We start from the raw sequence: 20,200 nt of genomic DNA, 5'->3' as shown, positions 1-20,200 counted from the left end.
CGGTATATAATCAATCACAAGTATGAAAAAAACATCACACGCTCTCACTTCATTGCTTATAAACGGAATAGCTTGTCTTATAAAACCAAAGCAATTTGGTTGGAGCGCAATTTCAGTCAAATACACAGATCATTTTACATTTCTAATTGCTCTTCATTAAATAGTTTCACTTCATGTCCCTTAATGTATGTCATAACTGCAGTGACAGGTTTTAAATGCGCTGCACCAATCACTGCCAGGAGTGCTGCAGAATATTGTAGCAGCTATTAATACGAACTATTAAATTAAATTTGTCACTGATAATAAGTAGCTGTGGATTTTTTTTGGAAGGAGACCCTGTTTTATAGGCAGAGTGAGATTTCTAATTGTGCTTAAAGTGGAACATCTTTCTAACTCATCTTCTAAAGACACCTCTCTGAGCTGTTTCGCACTTTCATAAAAAGACGGTATTTTTATATCTGCCGTTGGCCCCCGCAGGAATGGTGTCTCCCTTTTTCCTTCCCAATTGATCGCTGAAGAGATGGCCTTTTATGTACATGTATATCAATGGTCCCAGAATAAAACAGTACCTCAGGGGTTTGATCTGTGACATTAGCAGCCATTGCAACGCGGCGCGGTTTGAACTTGAGACGTCTTTGTGATGAGCAGTGAAGGTTAAACCCAAAGTTAGCTCGCCTACCCGCTAATCCTGCTTTGCGAGACAGGCCTCGGGTCATAATAGATACCAGAAATGATGGAATTAGGTGAGGATAACACGTTTTTATGTTCCGTACAACAGCACAACAAAGTGTGAGCCAAAAGACTGTCATTTTTTTCAAAGTGTTTTGCAATAAATCTTCTGCTACAAACAGACACTGACACCAAATACATACCGGAGTTGGGAAACAAGCCGAGCAGAAACAAACAGACAGGATGACACACTCTAGACTTTGTTTTCCACCAGAATGAGACTCCCCTCCTCCTCAGGCTATATCTCAGGAGACCTATTGGTATGGAAGAGAAGTTAAAAGACAGCTAAATGTCTTGGCTTCCCTTGACAAATTCAGTGGGACAGTGGTGCTGCGTGGGGTGAAATACAAGAGATGCCTGTCACCTCTAGCCGTAGAGGAAAAGACCAGAAGTGTATCAGTCTTAGAACTTCTTGTTCCCTTCTTTTTCACCTTGCCTGAACTCCTGCTCTGTCAAATCAAAGTATTATGTAAGTCTTAGGACTTCACTAAGTGTTCAGGAATTAGCAATACAGATTAAAGTGCTGTTAAAATAAAGGGTTGTAGAAAAAGATATTGCAATACTAATCACTATAGAAATGTATGGATTAGACAATATTATTTGTGACAATGTCCATACAAGCAGTGCTGTCACTGCCTCCTCCAGCTGTAACACAACTTTGCACAGCACCACTCCACACAGCCCCTCCCCCCACTAGCAGCTGAACACACGAAAAGCAGCAAAACAAGCTTGCCGAACCATCATAAAGTCTGATGCTCTGGTTATGAGGAATGTTGTATGTAGAATGCTGAAGCAGGGTAATTTTCTGATTTACATTCTGACTTTTTTGTTTGTTTGCTTGTTTGTTTCTAAATCAGAACTCTCGCCCCCTGCTGGCCCTTAGAAGGAATGCAGGCTTAAGAACCTTAAAGAGACTGCTTATTTATGTATTCATTTATTGTTTTTCAAGCAAAAATGTTTAAAAAACAACTCACTACTGAAAATTGTATGCTACTGGCAAACGTACAATTGCCAGTAGCAGCATCATGAATTATAACTACTTTCCTTTCTTTTCCGTCTTACATTACTGATAATTTCACATGTTTCGGTTTGGCACAGGATTAAAAAAAACAAAAACAAAAAACAACTCAGTTGTCACTCTGGTTTCCTCACAGTTATGATGGGTATTTCTTTGTGATCTTGCTGACATTTTATAGGCTTGGGGTTTTCAGTTTTTACAAAAGAGCAGATGAGACACGTTACAACTTGGCGTCAAAACTGTGTCAGATCTGATCAAACAGAGACGACACACATACTTTCAAATTAGTCTTGCAAAGATGTCATTATCTCTGATTCAAAAGCATTCCAAGACTTCATACAAAGAAGACATTCGACTAAAGCACTGCAGAGCTTGTCAGAGGTTCTTCACATTGTTGCGTTTTCTTCCATATTGTTTTATTGCAGTAGTGATTATCCATAGCTAATTCATTAATTGTGCTAGTTTATCAAAACTTTGAAGAAGCGTAGTTGGCAATGTCAGATTTGGATAAAATTATGAAAATAAACTCAGTCACCTTACTATCAGCGTAATTGGTATGTCTTCGACTGAATGTGGACCTTTGTACTCTCACAGGGTCAGTCAATTACTTTCCTCTCAGGCTAAAGTTGTACACAGTGACTGACAGTACCTTGGGCATATTGACACCACGGAGACAGGAGAGCTCAGTCAAGCCCAAGCTTTTAATCCCAGCCATGCATCTTTCAGCCGAAATCCTTAAGACCCACGGTGATTTCCCGCATGCCAATGGAGCCCTGGACTCATGCCGAGCTATCGACGCCTGACCCCCCCCCTACCTCCTGTATCGAGCACCGAGGTTACTCATAACCCCTGCTCGTCTTTCATTATTGAGATGTGAATGAGGAAGGTCAGGGGGTGGCTCTCATCGATCGGTCAACACAGGAATATTTGATTGTCGCTCAGGCGGCTCTGCCAAGGCACTCCTCTTCATTGCAACAGAGGTTGGCTTTTTGAATGTAGAAGAAAATGTTACACGTGTGTGGCGAGCATGCACTTTGAGTGACTTGTAGCATTCTGTCTCATTCATGCTGTTATTTTGCCTTAATGCAGACCATGCAGCTGTACATGGACTTTTTTTTAAAATTGCTAAATCTTATAGCTTGCACTGGTAGAGCAGTTTGTTATTAGCAGCACCTTTGTCACATAAGGTAATTAGCAGGTGAACACCCTCCTAGAAGCTAAGCACTGTGGGTGACCGTTACTGAAGCAATGCGGTTTTAGGCTTTGAAAAAGGGCTTTGAAGAAGGAAAGCGCTGGAAGCACATTCTGGCGCAAGTCGGACATTGGAAGTTACCATGGTGACAACGACTGGAAATGAAAAATCTGTGCTTAAAGGCAGGCCTTGGTGTGTTGGTGTGTCGGTTTGTGTGTATGTATGTGTATGCACACTCAGGAAAGTCAGGGAGAAAGATAGCGGAGGGGGGGTTCAGTGATACAGTGTGCTTATTGATTTGTGTGTAGATTATAAATACAGTGAATGGAGTGCTATTCTATCTGAGCTTGGGTATAGTTTTGTGTGTGTGTGTGTGTGTGTGTGTGTGCATGCTTTTTTTTTCTTCTTTTTTTTCAGAACTGTCCTCAGAATTTCTTCCAATTTTCCAAAACACAGATTGAATAACGGTCCAGAGAAAAGGATTAGAATCTTTTTGTTGTCGCTGTGCGGTGCACGCAGCCACATAAGCTCCCCAAAGCATTCCTTTGACTCCAACCAGCAGCAGACATTGCTTTTTGTGCGTAACAAACAAGGCTTGATGCCTTGAAAAGTCAAACCAGTGGCATTTCTGCCTCTCTTTTTTTATTCCCCATCCATCCCTCTGAAGACCAGCACAGCAGTGGCACCATTGGGTATCTGGCTGAAGAATCTGACGCTCGCAGAGATGCTTGAGATGGGCTTAGAATCTCAGCAGGAGCGGTTCAAAAGGCTGACCCCGGTCAGCCATCAACCGAGCCTGTCAGTATAATATTTCTAAATGTATTCCTTTATGAATGAGCATACTGAAGGCTGTGCATGTGTGCACATTTCTGTGCCCACTCGACTGCCTGCAGAGATGCTAGCAGCATAATTTCAATTTAAGTCCCAATTCGCGAATTGGTGCACAGCCGCACACCCATCAGGAATCTTGCTTCCCACCTTGCACATCAAATTATCGTTTTTCTTGAATATGTGACACATCAATATCCATGTGACGGTGGTTGTAAAAAAAAATATGACCCAATCCTCACTTTTACACCCCCCTCACCCCCCTCTGGAATGAGGCTTAGTCTAAAATGGGTCTACAAGCTGAAAGTCCCAGGGGCCTTTGGCTGGAAGATAAATCAAGCGTCACCAGGAAGATGTGGAGCAGCATCATTTGTTGGCAAGAATAGAAAAATTCATCCTGGAAATCGTAAATCATTAGACGGGCAGGCCCCAGTGAATAAGCTTCACCCTCCAAACAAATCGATCTGCGGAGTTGCTGCACATTTCAATCCGGCCTTCTGCCTCTATACAAGCACCTGGAGAGACACTGTGGGCGTTACGATTTACATAGCGGTATACATAACCAGGGATCAGACACTTCCTGCTTTTTTTTTTTTTTTTTTTTTTTTTTCAGTAACTAATACTTAGGTCGCACATTGATCTGTTTTTTAATGGAGGTGATTTATTCAAATATTCTGCAATGAATACTGGTGTCAGCGGGATAGTTTTAAGGGAGTTGGTTCTGGTAAGTCGAGTAGGAGTGAAACCACTTTTCCATTCAGTGCCTATTATTCTCGTGCAAAAAGATTTCATGACATGTCCTCACGATCCATTGTTAGAAAAAAAAAAACTTTTTTACTTATTCTGACATAATCACACATTTGGACTTTGTGTTAATTTAATTGAGTAGTGCACGGTACTTGTAACAGCTTCTGCACAGTGCAAAGACTTTTCTGTGAGAGTCACTGTTACTTCTTGGGAAGTGATTAAACAATGCATCTTTTCATGGCCAAAACCCCTGTTGGTAGATTGAAAGGAGTGGTCATGCTGGCTTTTTAATTAGTCACTGTCATAAATATCGCAACATATGATTAACATATACATAGATCAGGCATAACATTATGACCACCTGCATAATATTGGATTAGTCCCCTTTTTTTGCTGCCAAAACAGCCCTGACCCATTGAGGCATTGACATTTGAGGCATGGACTCCACTAGACCCATGAAGTTGTGCTGTGGTATCTGGCACAGATAACAACAGACACTTTAAGTCTTATACGCTGCAACATGGGGCCTCCACGAATTCAATTTTGAGCCCAAGTCAACACCTCAAACTCCTTGTTGTTCTCCTCAAACCAATCCTGAATCTTTTTTGCTCCGTGGCAGCGCCTATTATCTTTCTGAAAGAGGCCATAGCCATCAGGGAATACAATTTCCACGAAAGGGCGTACATGGTCTCCAACAATGCATAGGTAGTTGGTATGTTTCAAAGTAACATCCACATGAATGGAAGGACCCAAGGTTTCCCAGCAGAACATTGCCCACAACATCACACTAAGAAGGCTTATCTTATTCCCATAGTGCATCCTGGTGTCAGGCGTTCCCCAAGTAAGCATGTAGCCATCCACGTGATGTACACGAAAACATGACTCGCCAGACCAGGCTACCTTCTTCCATTGGTCCATGGACCAGTTCTCACGTGCTCATTGTTGGTGCTTTCGGTGATGGACAGTGGGTGATGGACAGGGCTTGACTGGTCTGCCGTGATGCTCGGTGCATTCTGACATCTTTCTATCAGAACCGGCGTGAACTTTTTCTGCAGTTTGAGCTGCAGTAGTTCGTAGTAGTAGTTCGTTGGGTCCGACCACATGGGCCAGCCTTCCCTCCCCATGTGCATCAATGATCCTGTCCATTTAGACTGTCAACTTTAAGGACTAAGTGTTCACTTGCTCCCTAATATATCTGACCCACTAACAGGTGCCATGATGTAGAGATAATCAGTGTTATTCACTCCACCTGTCAGCGGTCATAATGTTATGCCTGATCGGCGTATGTCTGCGATGTGACCACTTACACAGAGCTCCGCTTCACAGCCGTTCGATAAAAGTCTGCATCAAAATGGAAATGTACTGTTTCAAAAAATGTTTGTGTTGGATTTAGTTTAGTCATGGGATAAAACAAAGGAAACAGTGTGCAGATAATGCATTATTTATTCGAATTTCCACTATGGATGTAAGGCTGCGGTTGAAATTGTGCGTGTGTGTGTTTAAACTAATATTGGCAAGCCTCGGAATCACTATCAAGTTTCAAGAAAACATTGTTCTTTTGCTCTCTTCTGAGCTGCACAATTTTCAAGATGTTTATCTCCAGACATCCAAGGAAATGGCTGAGGATTATTCAGGGGAGTTTTATCTTTGCCCTTTTGAGATAGACAGCCATGTCTGTGCTCCAAAAAAGACCACTTGCTGTATCCCTGCCTTGAAAAGCGAAGATAAGCTGCACATGTGAATGCATACATATACATAAAAAAAGAGGAAAAAAAGAACACTTACGACAGAGAGGACTCGCCGCACGAGCTGTGTTGTCTCCAGAAGAGTGTGTCACTGATGTGTGGAGTGCAACTGAACTCTTAACACTCGTCTAAATTAACCATCTTACACGGCCGAGCTTTTATTGTATAATTTAAGCAATATACTTGCAGCATAGTGTCGATCTGCACGCTCTCCTTATGAAACCAGCTTCATGGGATTGTTCTTTCACTTGTTTTTTTTTTTTTTTGGCTAATGTTGAATTTGGAAGCGTCAAACTCCCTCAGCACTCTCCAGCATGAGCCAAATTTATACTTTAATGGAATTTCGGTGTGCGCAGCCAGATGGATGTCGACAGCATGTGCAGAATCACGGACTGACCTTTCAGGTGGAGAGAGAAATTGCATCATCTAATACCTTTTGTGGCACATAAATAGATGGATTAATTTGAAGCAGGCTAGCAGAGCGAGTTTGAGCCGTCCACAGCATGACGCCGGGCGCTTCAAAACACCAAGAAGAGAAGTTTGATTTGCAGTTCTTGCAAAGGAAATTTGGTGTTGTTCTAATACTTTTACTCCCTGATGACATTTTTATCACCTGCCTTTGTTTCCCATTTCACATCCAGAGACACAGTGCGTTTTTTTTTGCTTTTGCTTTTGTGTACTCCACATTCTGAATTCACAAGTTCAATGCTGGGGCTTACTTTTATGAGCTACACTTTTTCTTTTTTCAAACTGTCTACCTGCAGTAGCAGAGTGACTTGGAAGCTGTTAGGGTGAACTAAAGGTGAAATAAACCTCTACCGAGGAGCTCAAAGGTTTGTCTTCCTCTCAAGCATCAAGTTACTTAGACGCAGCAGTATTCCAGCTCTTTTAGATTTAGTCACACTCACTGGTGCTGCAAAATGCAGCAAATAACAGCAGAAATCCCCCAAGGGCTTGTCTTCTTTGACCACATCCTGTGCAACAGTTCAAACTGCTTGCTGTTAATCAGTTAAATTTCAAAGCACAGCAAGTTGTGCTGAGTAACTAAACCTCTCTCACGAAACTAGTGAGTCCACGTTTGGTAGGAGTGCAAGTGCAACCCGTGCATTTACCAAATGCTTACTGCAGCAGATCAATCTTTCAGCAGTCATAAAACCGCTGGTGGTTTAGAGCGAAATCAGAACAGCGGCGTGAACCGCAGTAAATAAATTCCTCCCGATCATCGTGGCGAGAAAGGCTTTCCTTGAGGTGGTAACCTTTGTTTGGCCAGACCTTGGCTCGGCGATGATGTCTGACAAACAGAAGTCTGTGTGGCCGAGCGTCTGTTTTCTCTCCAGAAGGGTGAAGAGAAACTATTAGGACTCCTCATGAGCACTTGTGGGCAGTGGAGAGATATCATTTGAATCGGCCACGGTTTTGTGGGTGTAGCTGCTTTGCTGCAGTCATTCTGCACTTATGTATGGCGACTGTACGCTAGCAACTTATAGTCATAATGAATGCCGCCGTTAGCATGTGTCATTGCCCTGCAGGCTGTTTGTGTATAGTTGAATGCAGAGTGTTGGATAACAAGCTTTCTCCACACAAAGGAGGAACTCTAAAGTGCAAATGAGCACAGAAACAATGTGGCAGGGTTTGGGGTTTAGCGGCTGGAAAAAGAACCAAAATGGGGAAATGCTATAACCGATGTTTAGACTGAAACATCTCTGACTGAGGTGACCCTTAAAATCATGTTTAAAGTGCACATGTTCATCGAGCTGAGCTTGTGCTTCAGGTTCTCTACGCAAAGGACGTCACACGTCAATCCATATGTCGCCCCGTCCGTAAACTCAGCGTCGACTTGAATCTTTAAAATACTGCAGTCTGTGTTGTGGTTAATCATCTTTCCACATCCAGTCAGAGTGCCCCAGCGCCGCTGTGTTTTTCTCAGCTTGTCGTTGCGTCGGAATGAACTGTGGCTTATCTTCCAAATACAATATTAGAGAGGGAGGAAACTGTGTGATGTAAAATCTTATGAAAGCTACTAATCTGTGTGAATGGTTAAGAGGGATTATGCTTGTCAGGAGGGGGGGAATGAGCCTGAGATGCTGTGTTTTTTTTCTTTCAGAAATAGCATTGAATTTATGTAAGCAGTGGAAGGAGTTCATGAGAGATGATCATTCCTGACCTTTGTTTGACTGCTCTTAATGAAAGTCTTATTCCGTACTTAACGCAGCCCAATAAAGGCCGTTCACAGAGCTCATGCACGCAGACGCGCCATCTTCCCCGCACTGTGGACTCACTCAGCACTTTATTTATTTCTACTCAGCTCCACTGAGTTAATCCTGTAAAAAAAAAAAAGAAAAGAAAAAAAGAATATGGCTGATGTTTTGTTGTGTGCAAACGGTCTGACAAATGATTTTCTTCCATTTCGTGGCGTGCTGCAGATGCCACCCAACGTGCAGGAAGTGCTTCGGTGTGTTAGCGCTCCTCGCAGTCATCGATTATCCGTTGAATATTAAGGACGGGTGCACTAGCATGAAGATGTTTGCACGTTTCTGCGAGCTTAAGCACTCAAGAACATTGAGCTCCTTCGGCAATGCACTCCAAATCCTTCACACCCACGCTCGGCCATTGTATTTACGTTTTATGCACTGCATTCATTCCCAATCTGCCTCTTTTTGCTTTTTAATCTGTGTTGAGTGGCTCTCTCTCTATTGATGTTATGGAAAAAGACAAGAAAAACGATGGAATTTGTTGTCTGCATTCAGCGCTGCTTTACAGATGGGGTAAAGCATGGGGCTATGTGTTTGCATATGAGTGAGGAAGTCTCTTCATAGGTTCTGAGTCTCTGGAGGCAAAGGACAAGAGTTTTGGTTTCCGTTTGTTTCCCCTGCAGACTGGCAGACCGGACTAACTCTGATACAGTAACCACGGAAACGTGGCACACAATGAGGTGAATTATGTTTTCAATCTTTCAGTTTAAGTAGATGTAATATATGTTGCTTTAAAATGAGCCTGAATCCTTCTTCCTCAAATCAACAACTTTGTTAGAAAATGTTAACTTTACAGCTTAAATACATATATTAATATAGTCTAATGTTTGCCTGTGAATGGATAAAATAAACATTCACAAACACAAAGTTTTCTGTTATGACCTATGTAGCTGAGTGAGGCTGCATCACTGGTTATTATTTATGAACAGATTTTGTACTCATACAGTATTTCCCTTGCATATCAATTATGTTGGTGGGCTACCCAGGTAAGTTATGCGGTCTGTTTACTATCTAGCAAGCCCCACGCTCTTATTTTGAAAGTTAAGCAGTTAGCGCTGGCGCTCCCTGTCTCTTCCATTTTGCTGTTGTGAGTCTTATCCCTCGGTTTCCACCGTCTTAGTCTGTAGGAGTTTGAGTCCATCCATTTTTTTGTTGTTGTTATTTATCGCCTCAAAGTATATTTTGCATGATTTAGTCATGTATTTAGAAAAACGTGGGTGTGCCTCCTGGCTGAGCTGGGTGTGGGCGTGCAGCAGCTACAGCTTTGGATTATTTTTGGAGGATTCTTTAGTTTACCTTTCAGGACGTCAGGTGCTGGGTTGAGGTGATTCGCTGGGAATGTGTGCTGTCAACCAATCATGTTTGAGCAGGCTGAAGTGAAGCGTGGAGGTAGGAAGTAAAAGTAAACGCAGGGAACAGATTTGATGAAATCCAATCTCAAAATCATCTCTTACTGTCTGATTACTGCTCATCTTTTTATTAGTTCTGTTGAATGTCAATTCAAGAGTGAACTCTGACCTACACACAGGCGCACGAGTCCTGGCCTGGACATCTGCTGGTTTCACTGGAAGCCCAGGAACACTGTCCCAGAGGGTAAACCAAATAATAGAGAGTCCATTCTCATAGCTTGAAGAGAAATCTAGAGCAAATAAATAAGTAAAATAATCAAATACTGTATTTCCTCCTAGCTTCTAAGTCCACACTCCTATAATAAAGTCGTCAAGTTGCTAGAAACATGTCAATCATGTTAAGTGATGTATGGGCTGCCAGTAACAGGTATGATGTGGTTATGATTATAGAAGATTGGCTGCCAGGAAACAATCCTTTCCAATTTATCATCAAGGCTGACGAAATATAGAAGCTAATAAAAATATTTTTTCTTTCCCCGCAAGTTTTTCACCTTTAATTCAGAGACATGCCACATACTGTACTGTGCTATTCTCGCTGGATATTAAAGTTGACCCATTATGATTCTATTATGAACCCGACCATAGTTTGAAATAATGAGATAAGCATACGTGCAACTGAAGCATTTAATATCCAACAGCTTTTTCCTCCTTTTGGAGAACAGTGTGATGACAAAAATCGAGTTGGGGGCCGTTCATTTATATGCTCATCTGTTCAGATCTTCTCTTTTTGAGAGGCGGCCAATCAGAAGAAACTTTGTTTCAGAGTGAGGATGAACATAATTCTGGACCACACATGGTCCAGCGTTGCGTATATATAAGGATTAGCGTCAGCTGTGAATCGTGCAAAGCTACTCTAGTGCAGCCCAGGAGTGAAATATAGAGCTGGAAATGAGCGTAAAAGTCCGGTTTAAGAGTTATAGCTCAGAGCTTACAGGAGGAGTTAATGACTTAGTTCAATTTGCTTGATTTCTGTTACACTAGCTGTAGTTAATGTGTCTGATAATCCCCAGCTCGTGGCTGAAGTAACTCCAAATTGCGTCAAAGACACATTATTCTATAGCAGCGTTACAGAAAACTTCAAGCTTATGCTCCCTAACAAGCCTCTCTGTGTGAACAGGAGCTTTTCCACCAGGGCTTTAACTGATAATTCCTCGTTCTGTAAAGGAGCTCCACTAATCAACACTGACCTGCTACCTTGTAAGACTTCTTGGTTTTACTCAGGAGCCAAATGCACAAGGCGTTCAAGGCCATCGCTTCACTTCCTCTTATCATGTTTTCTGAGATTTTTTTCTTTCTTTTTCTGGGTGTTTTAAAGGTTGTGAGTTCCTTTTGTGTTTGTGCGTGTGCTGCACCAGGAGACAGGCTGAATGGGAAAAGATGGATGTTGCTGCATGCAACTGGGAAAGATAATGAATGAAGTCGATCGTGGGTGGCGAAGACCATCACCAAAGCGTAATGGGTCCCAACAGAGGGACGGGGATATTGACCCGTCCGTCACTTTTTTTTCTTCTTTCACTTCCGTCCTTTCCTTCCTCACAAATATAAACCCTCACAAATGTGTACACAGCACACAAAGGGGCACAGGAAACAAACAGCATGCACTTATTTTCGGCATACACGCCGAAAATAAGTGCATGAACGCCAGCTGAAACGTCTCCATTCATATTTGACTTACTTCAGGCGAAATTCTTTCATGTGGATTCTGGATTACAAATGGAAAATGGCTCAGAGCAATTTGGCATGCTGGAAGGAAATGCAGCAAAGCATTTTTCCCCCTCCCCCCGCTGAACCTTTAAAAACTGGCAAACCTTTCTCTTCTTCCACTCGGGTTGGTATTTCCCTCCTGATATAAATCAATTGAGTTCTGAAAGGAGAACAGTGGTGCACACCAGTTCTCTTTTATTACTCTCCAACGTGTACGGATCTGTCTGTCTTTGACAGCGGCCGCACCGTCCCCGTCTGTTTCGCATGTCTCCGTCCTCTTTTCTTTTATCGATTCGTTTGTTCACCCATTCATCCATCCGCCCATTGATCCATTGATACAGTATTTGACCTGCGTCGGTGGTCAGCGGGCCAAAGGGGACTCGACCCACTTACTGTCGTCACAGGCAGCAGCCGGATCAGCCCGGCGATTATAGTGATTACGGTTTGTGCTTACATAGGGTTCTGCTGCTTTGTGCCACATCTCCCCTCGTCAGCTGGCAGCCTGAGTTCTAATCTGCCAGTTATAACAAACAGCAGACGTGGGAACAGGAGGAAAAAGCTATAAGGGAGGGGAAATCGGGAATGTGGATAGAAATGCAGTAGTTGGAGACCAAATAGCAGAATGTTTCTTATGGTCTTTTTGAGATCATATCTCAGACATGATTACATCCAGATGCAGTCCTTGTCATTTGGTGTCATTAAAGCCCTTTTCAGGCACGCCGTATGTAACGTTGCTGCCTTCATCAGTCTGTCGATGGCGGCATTTTGTCATTCAAACGTTGAAACACTTTAACTTTAATGGTCCTCATGACATCGTTCACACGCTCTCCCACTACATTCACGGAACAAGCCAAGGTGCTTCCACATCGCTGTGTACCCTGTGGGAAGTTGGACAGCACATCAAATGACACACGGCGTGTTCTGGTTGGAGATTTCTTAAATCGGCAGCTGTGTTTTCATAGTTGTCTTGACAGTCAGAGATACAGTTATGTGAATGCATCCGCTCACGCTCTGGTTAACTTATTTCAAAATTGTTGAAGTGGAGCTTATAGACGCAGCTCACACGTCTGAAGTAAAAACAGCGTTCGCATCCGTGTCATCCAGTGACTCAAAAATGGATGAATTTTGATAAAACGTCGTAGGGGTGTAGAGTCGGGTCATGTTAGCCGTCTGTTAAAATTGGCTTCAAGGTCTCCAAGGTCAACTTAATGATTTATTGGTTGCAAATTGACAAGTGTGCTGTGTATTGTCAACATGTAGAAAGATTTAAAATATCATGTCACATGATCTGTCACCTCTCCTTCAAGGTCAAAGGTCATGTGACATGTGACGGATTGAGCTGAGGGCAGGTTTTCAGCCTGACAGAAATATTGGCATGGGATACTTTTTGCGCTAGCCGATTCATTTTATTATGAAGTCACAGTAACAGGTTATAACCATTTAAATACATAACAGTTTGAATAAGTGAACAAAGGTTTGTTTGGGTTTTTGAGAAATGACATGACAATGAAATGAATGCTACACATGAGCTATATCAACAAAAAATATTATACTCAGAATTATGTCAAGTGTTTTAAAATAGGGTTTAAACGTACAAATAAAAGCCTGCAGTTTCCGTTTGTTGTTACGGGACTGCAATCTTTTTTTAGCGGGTTTTTAGGGTTTTAGTCACTCCTAAGAAAAACTTCCAGAAACAGCTTGAAGCAACAAGCTAACGTCAGCTCCTGTTGTTTTTTTTTTTCAAGAACTGACTGGATTGACTCCAGTAATCTGATCTGTCACCAGAGTGCCATTGGCTTGGACATGTAGCCAGCACATTAAGATACTGCCAGGTTAATGGAAAGGACTGCATCGCTGTAAGGGGCTTATGTGCCCATTGAACCTACACACAAATCCGTTTGCGTCTCATTGCCTCTGAAACCTTCCAAGGCGATACCTACAGCAGCTCGTGCCACCTGCTGTTTACTTCCCTCTGTGAGCTGTGCTGTGTGTAAGCAACATACGTCTATACATATTTAAATTCATCCCTCATACTGACTCTATTACCCCTCCCCACTGCTAGTTCAAGGATCAAACCAGTGCCAATTGTCTGACGCAGTCCCGATTAACACCCATAATTGGTGTTGTGAAGTCTTTGTGGTGTCCGTAGCTTCTCCCTCCATCTCCCTCTATCTATACATTTAATTGTAATTATTTTTCAGTGTCTGGGTGACTTCAGGACACTATAGGAACACTGATTAGGAGGCATTTGTGTGTGTAGGTTAAAAACATGGACTGATAAGAGGGATTTGGGTCAAGATGGATGATAAGGCTGGGATTAAGTTTGCAATAATATTAAATACACGGTAAATACACGTTATTCCCTCAAGAGTAAGTTATTATAAACCACTGTATGATTAAATTTTCGGATTTGATCATAGCTTAAATTCTCAGTGAGCGTCGGTAAACCTAAAAGACGGTATCAGCTCGGTACTTCAGTACTCTGCACAACAACAGCTACTGTGCAATATAGTTAGGAAAAATGTGTGTATGTGTTGCAATATCCACTCTCCAGTCCAGCTTCTAGCTAGATGCATCTCTGCCGACCATCTCCTTTGCAGTTCTTTCTGACATATCATCTTTGAACCTGCTGATTACAAATCCTCCGGTCTCTAAGTAGAAAAAAGCAGAAAGTATGGCAAAGAAAAAGGGTATAGAGATGAGCCCTGATAATTGTTCCCCACTTTCATAGGCTTGACCTCTTATTGTTCGACTGGCGCTTACTGCCTGCAGTTTAAGTCTTCATGGTGCTGATGGTCGGATGAGGCGAGCGGCAGAAGATGAGGCGGATGTTGGAAGGAGGTGGGAGCTGGTCACGTAACACATAAAGCTCACACGAGTCGAGAGTCGGCAGACCATATCTCATTACTTGGCTGGCTCGAAATGAGATGGGGCCCCTTTTTTGCTTGTCCGTCACTGGTGCGATTGATTAGTCAGCAGCCAATCAATGTTAATTAAGGTGTAGAGAATCCTTTAATTGTGGTGTATGAATCATTGTGTCAGACCCTGCCTTGACCTTCACAAGACTTGCGCTGTGAACGGCCTTGGTGGGGCATAAATACCTTTTATATATGGCAATATAATGGCGGTCTGTAAACGAGTATAGATCTGACGAATGGCAATCCTGTATATACTGGAGCTCGGAGCAGGAGGGCCTCACTAAGATCACATATGCAACCCGGTGCTTTGAACAGAAGCCTGTCCCACCTTCGTATTCTCTTATTTTTCTTCACTTTTTAAATAGATGCAGAGCTGGAAAAGATCGATACCTGTCAAAAGATTTAAGAGTTAATGTTGTGAGATAAGTGTTGCTATTATCTGTGGCGAGAGGCTCTCCGTGCATATGGAGTGGGGCTTTGATTGATGACTGCCAAAAACAAAATGGCACATGAGACTACCACAGGCACCGTAATTGTGTTTTTTAATGAAGACCTACATTTTATGTGGGAGCTGATTTCGCACTCGGTCGATTGTGTCTACTCAGTCCTCTCTACCGCCGCTGCCACCATCCATCATGCAGTCATAACAATGTTACCTGTATGTGGTTGAAGCCTGGTCGTAAGTCCGTGACTTCCCGCTCTAATCCTTCACAGAAAGATGAATTTGCCCCTGACTGTGTCACCTGAACCTAAATTAAAGTGAACTTTATGATCGTTATTCATTTACAACGTGTCTCTCAAGCGCTGGCTGTATACAAAACGTGGATGTGGCCACTGTGGCATCACACAGTTCTATGTGAAATCTAGTTTTTAGGCCCCGGTTTTATCAATTTAGTCATTTTTGCTTTCGTTGTGGCCAGAAGAGGCCATAGTGAGACAAAACGTTAGTGTTTTCAGCTAATGGTAGCAAGTTTTGTCATCATAGCACATTGGCAGTGTTGGGGAGTAACGGAATACATGTAGCGGCGTTACGTATTTAAAATACAAAATATGAGTAACTGTATTCCGTTACAGTTACTGTTCAAAGAGGTGGTATTCAGAATACAGTTACTTTGTTGAAATTAAGGGATTACACGGCGGTATTTTCCTGTTTCATATGTTAAGCTATACCCTCTCTATTTTTGGTAATTCCACGCCGGTGGAAACCCAAACAAAACACACATTAAGAGGCTCTTTGTCTCAATCTCGCCATGTCACCTCTACTTGCGGCCCGCATAATGACGTGAAGAAATATTTTAAAAAATTCTTATTCAAAAAATGATTTAATATGAAGGCAATAGACAGAGTGTTACAGGCACAGCATGTATGAAGCATGTAAATATAATAATAACCACTGTAGCCAAAAAGAGTGCCTGACGAGCCCAGTTGTAAGTAAGCTATTAAGACTCGACTGTACACCGTGTTCGTGTTTTCCTCTGAAACAATAAGTTCCGTTGGAGCCTTTCAACGCCTCTCTCTGTCTCTTGCTACCAAAGTTGACCCAGACAACAAAGTTAAGCTAGTTTTCGGCTACGAGCCCGACACAAACCCGACGTATTAGCCAGAGGTCCCTTTATTATGGTTCGGAGCCGCGAACCTGTTTTAGATACGCGCCGAATAGTTTTCTATACGAGATCGCTGCAAAAAATGCAGCTTTACCTAATGTCCACCCTACTGTTACTCATTTTATGTTAGGATTTAAAAATCTAGTTGGTATTGGTATGGTGAGTATCCTTCAGTAATAGTAATAAATCACATTCATGTAGTTGTAAAAAGCATGATAATATATTAAGTAATCCAAAGTATTCAGAATACGTTACTGTCATTGAGTAACGTTACAAAATACATTTTGGGGCATGTAATCTGTAATCTGTCGTGGAATACATTTAAAATGTATAAAAGTAACCTTCCCAACACTGCACATTGGTGTGTTGCGCAGATGCAGTTATGTGCAAATATCCATACTACAGATATAAATACTAAAATGTCGCTTGTGAAATGACCAGTTAGCAAGTCATGTTATTTGTTGGATATTTGAATGAAAAATTCCCCAAACCATCATCACGACAAATACAATTTAGAGGTTCAGTTCATGAGTGAAATCAGCTCATTGCCTAGCAGACAGCCACCAGCTGTTATGCTGCTAGCTGCCTGTGGCAATTTCAAGAGCTTCCAATGTCAGAGCTATCTTCTCTCTCTTCTACTTTATTTAGGGCAGCATATCTAAACAAGTCTCTTGTCAGTATTGTTATCCACTAGTCGTTGCTCATATGTGTTCTATGAGATATTGCATATATTATATTAGCTGTGAAAAACACCATATATGCAGTCTATGAGGTGCATTGGTAGCACAATCCTGTCACAGGAAGAAGGTTCCTGGTTCAGATCTAAATGCTGCGTTTCTCTGTGGCGACTTGTATCTTCTCCCGGTGCCTGTGTAGGTTTCCTCTGTGTACTCCAGCTTCCTCCCACAGTCCACAGACATGCATAATAGGCTAATGGGTGATTCTAAAATTAGCTGTGGATGAGAGGTAGATGAAGTCCTTGATGAAGTGTAAAGAATAAAACACCGTAGGAATCTATGTTAAAATGTAGCTTGGGGTCTAAAGTACGGCTAGAAACATATAAATGCAACAAGAAAAATACATCAACTCTGAAATTTGCATTAATGTAGAAACACTAACAGCTAATAGCGATCAAACAGTTGAACTATTCTGTGTCTGGATCGACTTGAATCACTGAAAATTCTGTGTTTTTAGAAACGGCAGTTGAACCATAGGCGTTATAGATAAATATAAATAAATAGATAAACGTGTGAATTCATTTCCTGATTGATTAGGCCGCCCTTGTTTGCTTCCATTCATATTTCCAGTTTGTAACAGACTTTGTGTTAGTGTAGTCTCTAGGTTCAGTGGCATCGTGATGGCATATTTTGTCAGTCTTCCTCCGAGAAATCCAAAAATAGAAATAAATTAATTAAAATAAAAGTATCCCGTGAATTCGAGGCATAAAAGTAGATGAGTTGAGTTCATAAACAGTGGAGCTTTGTGATCGTCTTAATCTCTTCTACGGAATAAAGTGCTTTAAAGTTCATTAACCACACACTAAATGTCTGACTAATGTGCCACTGTCTATTGTGGCCATTCACAAGGACGTGATTATCTAATGCTTTACTTATTTATTTATCTTTAACAGAATGACTTTTCTTTGCTTTCAGATGTAACAACAGGACCCAGTGTGCTGTTGTGGCAGGACCAGACGTATTTCCTGACCCGTGCCCGGGAACCTACAAATACCTGGAAGTCCAGTATGAATGTGTGCCCTACAGTATGTATCCCCCAGCTCTCCTAATGTTCTTGCCCATTCTCATTTCCTCTTAACAACAGCGCCTCATCAGAAATGGTCGGAAATACTAAATATCTCAGATGTGTCATCCAGTCTAGTGGTAAAGATTAGGACCCTGCAGTGAGTGCGAAGACGCGCGATGGTTTCTGTTATCCGAAAACATAACACCCTGCACCAGCGCAGGAAATGTGAATGACAGTGTTGCTTACCTGTGAAAAATAATACAGTTTATCAGTTTAGAGGAACGCTACCTGCTGATGCAGCGCTGTTGTTTATCAAGCCGTCTCTTTGTTATAACTGACAGGTGATTAACGCTTCCTGCGTCGTATTAATTCCATGTGGCATCAGTTAGATCAACAGTGTTACAGTTTACACTTATTTTACTCCGAGTGGCGTTTTTGGAGCCGTGCAATTTATAAAAATAGAAGCGAGCAAATCATTTTTGAACTTTTAATCCGTTTTTCGTCAACCTGTTAGTGCTGCTGCTGTTCCAAAACGGAGTAAGGCATATATCCGATAATGCATTCAGGCTTTCTCTTGTTTTTTTTTAATGGCGCTTGTCACAACCTTCCCATCAGCTCCCTCGGTTCAAAGCGCATTAATATCTTTGAGGAATCACGTCTGATGATGTCAAGTCTCTATTTCCATCACAGCAAGAAAGGCCGTTTCGACTTTCATCAAAAAGAAAAGTACTCATTCTCAGTTCAGTTCAGCTCAGTGGACGCCGGCTAATGTTCAGACTAGTGAGGCATCTCTGAAGGGGGTAAATAAAAATGATTTAATTAGTGCAGCAGGTGAAAAACACTGTCAGGCTGCAACATAACCTAAGTGAAAACATTTGGACAGGGAATGGAAGGATCAGCATGGGGTGACAGGATGAGCGTGCTGAGAGGATATCCAGGCGAGGCTAAAGGAAGTGGCATGGACATTGCCATATGACCTTTGCTATTGTCTTTTTAATGAACTTTGAAGTGGAACACCAAAGTCACAATAATTCCGCCTGCCAAAAATCCTGATGCTCAAAAAGGGGGGAAATATTTAGTCATGGGCATTTAGCTGTGTAGTCTACAGCGGCTGCATTGAAGTGAGTTGTAGTAATTCAAATCAAAGCCATCTTTTAACATTTGATGTCCTTACATGGTTCCCTCAGTAGTGGGCCTGACAGTAGCTTTCATGTTGTGAAGTGAAAGCCCTTTTTGTCTGTGATCCAGAGCTAGCAAATGGTCTTTTTATTCCTCACTGTAATATGCACATTATGCTATTTCAGTCACCCAGTGCCAGTGTCTTTCCTAGGTGTCATTGTCTTGGGATACTAACAAGGATAAAGCCACTGCAATGAACAGTAGCCCACTTTCAGTCACTTTTTGCGTCTGTCACACTTGCATCTACTCAAGTTTTCAACCTTTTGAACTCAAGCATTTCACTAGTTTACCATTTTGACCATGAGGCAGCTAGAGTTTTGAAATACGCGCAAGATCATGAGAAAGGCTTTAGCGGAGGCGGGCGCTTTTACCAAGGGGCTACATCAGAAACTGGGACTGTTGTGGAGCGCCGCACGGAGAGCAGTTTAAAACTCCAGTTTTGAAAAGTGCTGTACAAATCAACTTTATTATAATTATTATAATTATTATTATTGTGATTACCAATGAGATAATAAAGAGGGAAAATTATTTTCAGCAGAACTGAGTTTAACTTACTGGTGTGGCCCTCCACAACAGTCCTAGTTTCTCACCCCTGCTTTAAGGTATGGGCTTTAGGCCGGTTGGGTTATTACCGGTCAGTAAGATCTCAGCTATGTGTGTTTAATTTTGGGTAATTCTTAAAACACACAGTAACTGCCAGCAAATGAGTTTAATTCTAACATTTTAAACACAAAGACAGCACAAGTCCTCAAGGGCTACAATAACTACATTGCTTAATAGCTACACTGGTTTATTGCAAGAAACTTGTGGCTTTTTTTCCCTCTTAATAATCAAGCTGCAAGTTGGAGACAGTGACCGATGATTCACTGGCCCGATTCTTTGAAATTAGCCTGCAGCACACAGTCCTAGATGGGTCATCCAGTGTCACTTGCAAGGAAGACTTACCACATGTGTGAGAAACCATTTCATACTTGCTGACACGTAAAAAGATATTATTTTATCATTTGGTCCTCAAGATTTTACCTGTAGAAATTGCACGCGCACACTTTTGCACAGTGTAAGAACATTTCTGTGCACATATCAGTGAACGAGGTTCATTCTTAGAAACCTTAACTGGGAGTGTGGACATTAT

General features: G+C 41.9%; 1 protein-coding gene across 21 annotated transcripts in view; it reads left to right on the top strand.

The window, feature by feature from the left end:
- LOC120721804 (adhesion G protein-coupled receptor L3-like) overlaps positions 1 to 20,200 on the top strand; it is a 252,581-nt gene that overhangs the window by 111,813 nt on the left and 120,568 nt on the right. For all 21 annotated transcript variants that reach the window (XM_040012415.1, XM_040012413.1, XM_040012412.1 and 18 more), the window contains one exon: positions 17,799 to 17,908. In XM_040012415.1, coding sequence (XP_039868349.1) covers positions 17,799 to 17,908 — 110 coding nt within the window. The remainder of the gene's footprint in view (positions 1 to 17,798; positions 17,909 to 20,200) is intronic.

This window comes from Simochromis diagramma, unplaced genomic scaffold, assembly GCF_900408965.1.
Source record: "Simochromis diagramma unplaced genomic scaffold, fSimDia1.1 OVJJ01000604.1, whole genome shotgun sequence".
Classification (NCBI taxonomy): Eukaryota; Metazoa; Chordata; class Actinopteri; order Cichliformes; family Cichlidae; genus Simochromis; species Simochromis diagramma.
This window is presented reverse-complemented; position numbering and strand designations above follow the sequence as displayed.